Source organism: Plutella xylostella, chromosome 9 (assembly GCF_932276165.1).
Source record: "Plutella xylostella chromosome 9, ilPluXylo3.1, whole genome shotgun sequence".
Taxonomy (NCBI): Eukaryota; Metazoa; Arthropoda; class Insecta; order Lepidoptera; family Plutellidae; genus Plutella; species Plutella xylostella.
In genome coordinates, this window is record NC_063989.1 from 3,778,491 (window position 1) to 3,786,842 (window position 8,352).

Here is an 8,352-nt window from a genome sequence, read left to right on the forward strand (position 1 = left end):
ACAGAGCCCCGGGAACCACAAGACTGAAATCTTGGTTTTAAATTTCTCTTGTCGAGATATAAAGTCCGGGTGGAGTTGAGTTGTAGGTATTAGCGAGTATCATCCGAGTAGATTGGCCGCGCGCGGGTAGTTCGGGGATGTATAAATCCCCCGCAGTATACGAGGCATGACGACAACGATACTTATTCCGGGCAATGGCCGACCGTAAATTGAGGAAGTAACCGACCAACGATCGAAAGAGCCGACCGCTTCGGGCCTTCGGATTTGCGTACAAATAAAATGGCCACTTTATCAACCGGAAAATAAAATGTTAGACAGTTCCATTGAAAGAGGGATAGTCATAAAAAATAGAAAAAAATATCTATTTTTTCAGGACCGCCTTTCGGGGGATTACTTTGACTAATGAGATTCGTATTAGTCTCCGTCCGATAGAATCCTTTCTCATCAAGTAAATCGAAAAATGATGTTTCTCATAAAATCGTGTCCTACTATAGCAGATATCTTGACTACTTTTGACTGTTGCCTTGAGTACAGAGATGTAAACTATAAAAAATATACTACTAATTTACAGTTTCTATTAAATTTCATACCTATGCTCTATGTAATGAATGACTCTCTTATAAATAATATACAATGCAATATTCCATTCTATTTAAATATTCTCAGTCATGTATTTTATTTTACAATTAGTATTGTTCTTCTCTACAATCAGGATTAACCTATGTTATTAGGAATATTTTTATGCGAACCATTAACGGATTACAATGTTTTAATTACTTGTAAGTACATATACCTACTTAGTTATATTTTTTTTACTTACTATGCATATTATTTATACCATTAAAAAAATCCAAGCTCCCTACCTAGATGTACCCATAAGCTTTGCTCCGCCTCACTATTAAATGTTTTCCCGCCGAACTTCCCACCAAATTTAATCTTAATTGGTTTAGCCGTTTTCACTTCATTCCTCCTAGAACCGAAGACCGGCTACGGTGTCAATGCGGATTTTTTCCGACTGGAATTCTAAATACAACCATTGAAAGTATCTAGTAATCACTAATTACCTATCTGCTTGGCAAGATTCCCTGCCGGTTAGTGTATTTAGTGCTCCAATTTCATTTTACGATAACTCTGCCAAATCAAAGGTCGCGAAACCCCAATAAAACTTAGTTACGCTTTTAAGAGTCATTTGGCATAACCGTTTGGTTTTATAGATAAAGTACCTTTGGGAGTTGATTTAGAGATATACATGCCTAGTTAGATATATGATAGGTGGTATATTTATTTCGCGTAAGTATAGGTATCTGTATAAGTAGATACTTTTATAAAGCAAGGCACTATCTATATATCAAGAAACTTTCCCAGGGACCTCCACTTTTTACATCGGAACGGAACCACAAAGTTGTAGGGAAAACTTAAGATCTATGATTAAAGATTTCATCCGTCGGTATCGGCGGACGGTCGTAATATTTTAACGACGGGACCCTCCGTGCCTCGGCTCCTTTGTTTAACTACCATTTATTAGAATTCCGCCGTGCACTTCTATTCACTTATAGGCTACTAACCTGATCCAGCCACTAAGTACCAATCGAAGTCTAGCCTGAATGTTATCTTTACTCGTATTCAGCTTATCATGGCCGGTAGGCGCAGTGACGGCTAAAAAACAGATATTTATTGTCCTTGAATCTGCTCCAAGGATGACTGATGTCATTCATTGAGGACTAACGTAACTTGGCCATGTTTTGTTTATACCGCATGGGAATAAATTTAATGTTGTACCTAGAATAGGCGATAATTATTACTGATAATTATGTAGATTGACTTAAAGATGTAATTCGGTAGTTAGTTTGCATTTTGAATCGATAATTTTATTATCAACAGAACCCATATTGACGACGTTTAAATAACTTTGTACCGGCTGCAACGGATTATTATTTATCGAAACATTTTGTAGCTATGTAAGTGCCATTTTTATTGTATATTTCACTTTTTATGTGATAATTTATTGCGATTTTGGGGAATGTCAACATTGTTCCTAAATCCTAACGGACAACAACAATTGCTCCATCCATGGGACTTTTATGGGTTGTAGGTGAAAGTGCCATACTACACGAAAGTATTATATTTTTATGTTACCTCACAGGAAGTAACTATAAAAAAGTTTTAAATGCTTTCAGATAAAACTGGGAAATATAATGGCTCGAAGTGAATAAAATCGTTTCAGTATAATAGATACTTAATTTCTCCTATTAAACAACTTTTAGAAAACAATTTTGTAGAGAAAGTTTTCGAATAAAAAGGTGGAACTTTAAGTCAATTAAACATCGTATGGAGAGTTATTCGCATCACAAATATAAAGATCAACACATAAGACACCCTCCTATACTAATATCTAATATGCAAATGTAGCAGTTTTTGGCCTAGTTTCTTACTCAAATAAATAAACCGACGAATCAGCCTAAGTCCTACTCAACGACAAATCAACCAATCACAGCGCGTATTCCATACTGAAGTTCTGTTTAACTTGACGTTCTCAGGTATGAAATTGTCAGCACGGTTAAAACGTAAAGTCAGCATACGCAGCGTGACTGCCCCCGTAGAGTCAGCAGAAAAGTTATAAATATGTTACAAAAACAAAAGAACGGTGATTACCAAAACAAACGTGAGTGAGTGTACTGAGTGTGTGACTACTAAAATGCAACACAATGGAAATGAGAAGATTTCTTTACTTTGTTGTGATTAGTTGTGTTATTCATCCACCTCGTAAGTAGTTTTAAATTGTTACATTATGATATTTACCGTAAATATACTGGGGCAGGAGGTATGAACTATACATAAGATAATTAGACCATATTTACTGTTTATAAAATTTGAGGGACCGGGTTCAATCCTCGGGCAGATAATAATACTTTCAATATATAAATTTGCTCTCGGGACTGGTGGCAGCATGCTTATTTAGGTACTATGTGGTTTAAAAGCTTAAAAGTAGCTGCGTTGATTAAGAGCAACAATGCACCTTTGTCTACCCTGCATAGGAGTACATATACAATGAGCATGGGAGTGATACATACCTACCTAATTATATGTTATTAATAGTTATAAAGAAGTATTCTGCATATTTTAACATATAATATCTGTCTTATAAGTACTTATAGCTAATTTGATGTGAATTAAAAATTTGAATTAACGATAGGTCAATTCAGTCCTAAACTCCACCTAAATCCCCCTAATAACCGAATTAGTATTTTAGTAGCTGGTCCGCGAGCTTCACTTCGCCTTAAAAAGTTTTCCCGTGTGAATAAAAAGTAGCATGTTTTTTCTCAGGATCTAGACCATATTTATACCGAATTTCATTCAAATCCGTTCAGTAGTTTTGGCGTGAAAGAGTAACACAGACAGACACAGTAATTTTCGCATTTATAATATTAGATTAGTTAGGATTTGATTGTTTATGTAGGTATGTATACCGTTCGTATATTTTTAGTAAAAATATTCGAATCACAAAACATTGTATGTGTACATAAATATCTACCCGTACCATGCAGTTACAAACTAACTATATTTTCAGCAAAATGGCCCGCTATTTCAGGAAATTTAGATAGGTACAAATCCCGCTACGATTACAGTTAAAATAACGACTGTATCAGGATTTTACTTTTTTGTTGTTGAATTTCGGATATGTGAATGGCTTTACACCCCAGTTAGGATGAACAATACCTATGTACCTACCTGTACAGGTGGAATATTATTATCAGTGATGTAAATGATAAAACTTCACACTGTACCTACCTAAAGGGTATTTTTCCAATCAACACTCGCGAGCAATGAAAATGTTTCAGTGACGATAACATAAAATTTCCCTTAAACAAAAGGCTAGCTTAATGTTGCCGTCTCCTCTGCAATATTGAATTAGGTAGATAAAAACGTAATTATTGTGTTCAAGTACTTAAATGTTTATACTTAAAAAATAAGGCCATTTTGTGTCAGCATTTTGTAAGTGAAACTTTTTCATTGCTCCTTAATGTATTAAATTAATAATTATCTTATATTATCATAGGTAGGGTCGTGGGTCGACAGTCGACAGTTATCATCGAACTTTAAGCAGCTATTTTATTTGTGTGCTTCTGTTTACAGTTTCAGCTGCTAAGACAGTATCTCTAAACGAGCTCATAGCGGCGGAAGAGCGACGGTCGAAGCCTCCCGGACACCGAGGTATCCACGGTAAGCCTCAACGGAGAGTCAAGCATAAAGTCTTTTAACTGGCTGAGTTAGAGGAGAAGATCCGTGCTAGGAGTTTACGGAGATTTGTGAACAATACCAACATATAATAAATTTAATACCAACATACCTAGATACTTTTACTTACCTACTGGGGCACAAAACTCGAAAGCTCGCGGGCTAAAATATTCTTATATTTGTATAGACAAGAAGGTACCTACTAGGACAACCTCTATACCTACTTAATTATTATTATTATTACCTATATCACAATAGGTATAGATGTTGCACAATAAAGTTAATGTTTATGTGTATACCTACATAGGTATATACTCGTAGTAGATATAGATAGATACGTACCTACTGGAGTCTCATGTTTCTGAACCCGTACAGTCTAAGCGTACAATTTATTTGGTTTCCCTAAATAAAATGTTTTATTCTCATTTCAGACGTTTCGACTGAACAAAGTCTTACAAATAGGGATTTATTACGCAAGACGTCCAAAAATACAGGTACCTTTTCATTTCATATTTATTTTCTGGTTATGAAATATGAATAACTACGGGTTACTGTTTATGACCCTACAGTAATATATTACGGAATCTTATAAATATTTTATCATTTCAGAAACGTTCGCTGACCGCATTTTCCCTCACAAAGCTTACACTCTCCCTACACTCTCGCATCTGAAACGTAAGCTGAATAAGCAATTTAAGGAGGCAACAGGTAATCAACTTTCCACTCATTGCTAATGTAATAATCTAAAAGTTACTTTACCTGAGTACCTACTAATTTATAACGTTATCGTTACAGAAACATTAAAACTGAACATCAAGAAGCCGAAGAACTTGAACAAAAAGTTTCAAATCGACCTGCCGTTGAAACCGAAGTTTATATTTCCGAAATCACCACTTCAGCTAAATAGGCAGTCTCTGAAACGAGAAACTCTCAATCATGGCAAGTTCAATGAGAAGTATGCGCCCCTCTTTCAAGATATTGGCTCTTTGTTCGATGATCTGCTGGGCGTCCACGAACGCGAATACATCGAGCGCGAGACGAAGTCCCGACAAATCCATCGCAACGTCATTGATAACGAGGAGGACTGTCCCTGCGCCCACACGCATCACCGGCCTCAGCAATATCGGCCTCAACAGAAGAAAAAGACAGCTACTGTTTCCTCGCCTCCCGCCTTTGCGGTCCCGTTTGACCGGGATGATCAGGCCGAGGCTCCCTCCGAGGCAACCTATTATACTGCCGATGGTGACGTCAGCCGTCTCCGACCGGATCCGGACGTACCCGTACTACCTGCAGGAGATCCCGCTGGCCGTCGGAGAAACCATCATGGAGTCGGTGAGGGAGGCCGCGCCTCACTTCACCGAGGCCTTCAAGGAGATATCACCGGGGATCATGGAGATAGTCAACATCATACCGGACGCCAAGGACATCACGCCCATACAGCGCATGATGAAGAAGATACCGATCATACTGCACGAGACGGTGCAAGTCGCGATGGATCCGATAGAGGACTTGGGAGACACGGAGACGAGGCTAGAACACAGGAGAAGAGGATCTCAGCCCGCGGCAACCAGAAGAGCGGCAAGCGGAAGAACGCAGACGGAAAACCTCGAGTCAAAACAACCACAGACACCCACAATAGAGCAGGAGTCGACGAGATCGAGGCCATCACAGATGCTGCTCTCACCTCTAGAGAAACTAGAGGAGACCTCAATGAACCTGAAATCGAGGATCAACACCAGGATTCAGGAGACGCGGCAGAATATACAGAACCTGTTCGAAGTAGACAACTCAATAGACAGTTACGAGGACGACCCGTATCCAAATATCAAGTCGGCAATATTGCAGAGCCCATACAGTCCACGGAAGATAATGGAGAAAGCCTCGTCAGTGTCACACAACATCTCACCAGTAATCAACGAGTCTCTAAAGGAAGTGGCTCACATACCGCAAAAGATCAAGACGTTCGTGCAACAGATGAAGCAGTAATTTCAATCAATAATTATCCTAAAGTTTCTAAACAGGACCCAAACAAGAAAGTGGTAATGATTATCGATGGGTACAGTCATACACGAGGCAAGTTTCTTGATGATGAGGTTGCTGAAAAGGCGATTTATATAGACTAGAGTTCCATTGTGTAATGGACATTGGACAGTGTGCTAATATTTCTAATAGGCTTGTCTATAAATTTGATTATTGTAAGGAAAATGTCATGTGAATAGAGATATTATTTTAATGTAAGTATGTTACTGTAAATATAAAACACATATTGACACTAATAAATTATTTCAATTTATCTTCTGCCTTTCTTTCCCTTTCCCTGTTTGTTAGTTTGAGCAGCCTGAGGTTGTTGGTCCGCGGGCCTGAAACAATACAGAAACAATTTTTGTAGAATCATAATAATTTTAATAGCATGAACTAATTAACCTCATCCTAGGCTTTAACAGAATATTGCTGAGTTGCACAAAATAATATATTTCTATATCTATTTGTCCAAGCAAGGCAGCAATACAATTACGGTCAAACTATGTCTAAAGTTCCTATGTGCATAATTAGGATATTAATGAGCTTGGATATAGGTTGTTACAATGAAGTTATTAATTATAAATAAAATTAATAACTTACCTGTTTTGGCGGCTCTTAAGTTTAGGGATAGATTCTCCGATGAACTTCATGACAGATTCCCTTGTGTTGAACTCGGGCTTCAGTGGGCTCCCATCATCATTCTTAATTTGCACTCTTATGCGGCCTCTGTACATCATTTCCTAGAAAATATAGACAAAATAGGTCAGGTTCTAAAAATAACAGTAGGTACCTAACTTATTTATTTCACACTCAAATGTAACTTGAATTTAATACAATCACATTTACAGTGCCACAAACTTATCTGTTCTGGTGACAGCTCACGTAAATATGTAATATTTCTTCATTCTATAAGATTTTAAGTTTGCCAGTAGTGGTAATTCGCTCTTGTGGTTTCAATAAACCCATCTAATCTATATCAATATATAAATCATTACTAAATAATGAGATATGGATCAATTTAATTCGCTCTCACCGGAACAGATAAGTTTGTGGTACTGTAACTTATAATTTTGATAGACTTTAACAGGTACATACATACAGGGTTTTAAGCTAATTTTATTCTTTATAATAATGTTATTTTTTATAATGTTGACCAACAAAATGTATTTACTTATGTATATTTTTTCTTAGCTGGGAAAATATTAAATGTCCCATGATTTCTCAATACTACTGTAGTGCATGCAGGTGATCATTAATAGTACTACATAAATCTATACACTTATGATGAATATTAGAATATCATTGCATTGCATGCATATCTATACCATGCTACCTAAACCATAAATGTCTTACATTGTAGAGTAGGTACTCTGGAAGCTGCTAATATTGCAATAGTTTTGATTAGTCTCACCTTACTATTCTCTCTGGAATATAATTTGTTCTCTACGCCAACGCGAAGACCTGTGCTGACCAACACATCTCTGATCTCTTGGTGTGTAGGGTTCTCTACACAAGAGGATTTGGGTAGCTTACGGCCTTGAGCCAACGTCTTTTTACTGTTAATATATGCAGGGTAGATGCAAATCCACCTGTAATTGAATGTAACAAACATGTATTAGCACTCCTGTTTGTAAGAAACCCTAATAAAAACAAATCATATTGATGAGAGAGAGAAATAACCTTTCAACTTCACTATGTTTCTTTTGTGGATTCCAAGAGGTAATCATAGCAGCCATTATTTAATAGCTTTTAGATACACCGCGCGTTGAACAAATAACTAGCACAATAAAATAGAAGCTTTAATTTTAGTAATAAATAGTAAATACGTGTCGGAGTGGATCAAGTTATGGTGAAATGTCACCTCACCTGTCATGTCAGCCACAAGTCATTTCCGGGCTGTCAGAATCGTAACACAGATTATTTTACGGACGCTGGTTGTGTCCCGCGGCACGGCACGACCACATTGCATTGCACGAGCACGATCTTCTCGTTTAGAGAAGTACATATTTTATGTTCCTTGAGCACAAGAAAATGCGTTCTAGAGCACAAGTCAGCACGAAACGACTCGACTGGGCACTTGACTTGACTTCTGGA

General features: G+C 37.3%; 2 protein-coding genes across 2 annotated transcripts; one reads left to right on the top strand and one right to left on the bottom strand.

The window, feature by feature from the left end:
* The first annotated feature begins 2,492 nt into the window (after positions 1 to 2,492).
* On the top strand, positions 2,493 to 6,529 carry LOC119691015. Its single transcript, XM_038107286.2, has 5 exons — positions 2,493 to 2,763; positions 4,135 to 4,221; positions 4,668 to 4,730; positions 4,846 to 4,944; positions 5,032 to 6,529. Exons 1-5 carry the CDS (start codon positions 2,706 to 2,708, stop codon positions 6,357 to 6,359), a joined length of 1,635 nt encoding a protein of 544 aa, XP_037963214.2. The 5' UTR covers positions 2,493 to 2,705; the 3' UTR covers positions 6,360 to 6,529.
* Positions 6,449 to 8,129, bottom strand: LOC105387054 (signal recognition particle 19 kDa protein). The gene is made up of 4 exons (XM_011557724.3): positions 7,939 to 8,129; positions 7,670 to 7,847; positions 6,859 to 6,998; positions 6,449 to 6,596 (listed from the first exon to the last, which is right to left on the bottom strand). Exons 1-4 carry the CDS (start codon positions 7,992 to 7,994, stop codon positions 6,527 to 6,529), a joined length of 444 nt encoding a protein of 147 aa, XP_011556026.2. The 5' UTR covers positions 7,995 to 8,129; the 3' UTR covers positions 6,449 to 6,526.
* Positions 8,130 to 8,352: the final 223 nt, after the last annotated feature.

Coding starts and splice junctions, on each gene's coding strand:
- LOC119691015 (XM_038107286.2), top strand. CDS start 2,706: ATGGAAATGAGAAGATTTCTTTACTTTGTTGTGATTAGTTGTGTTATT. Junction 4,731..4,845: donor CAAGACGTCCAAAAATACAG/GTACCTTTTCAT, acceptor TTATCATTTCAG/AAACGTTCGCTGACCGCATT. Junction 4,945..5,031: donor GCAATTTAAGGAGGCAACAG/GTAATCAACTTT, acceptor TTATCGTTACAG/AAACATTAAAACTGAACATC.
- LOC105387054 (XM_011557724.3), bottom strand. CDS start 7,994: ATGGCTGCTATGATTACCTCTTGGAATCCACAAAAGAAACATAGTGAA. Junction 7,848..7,938: donor AAACATAGTGAAGTTGAAAG/GTTATTTCTCTC, acceptor ATTCAATTACAG/GTGGATTTGCATCTACCCTG. Junction 6,999..7,669: donor ATTCCAGAGAGAATAGTAAG/GTGAGACTAATC, acceptor TATATTTTCTAG/GAAATGATGTACAGAGGCCG.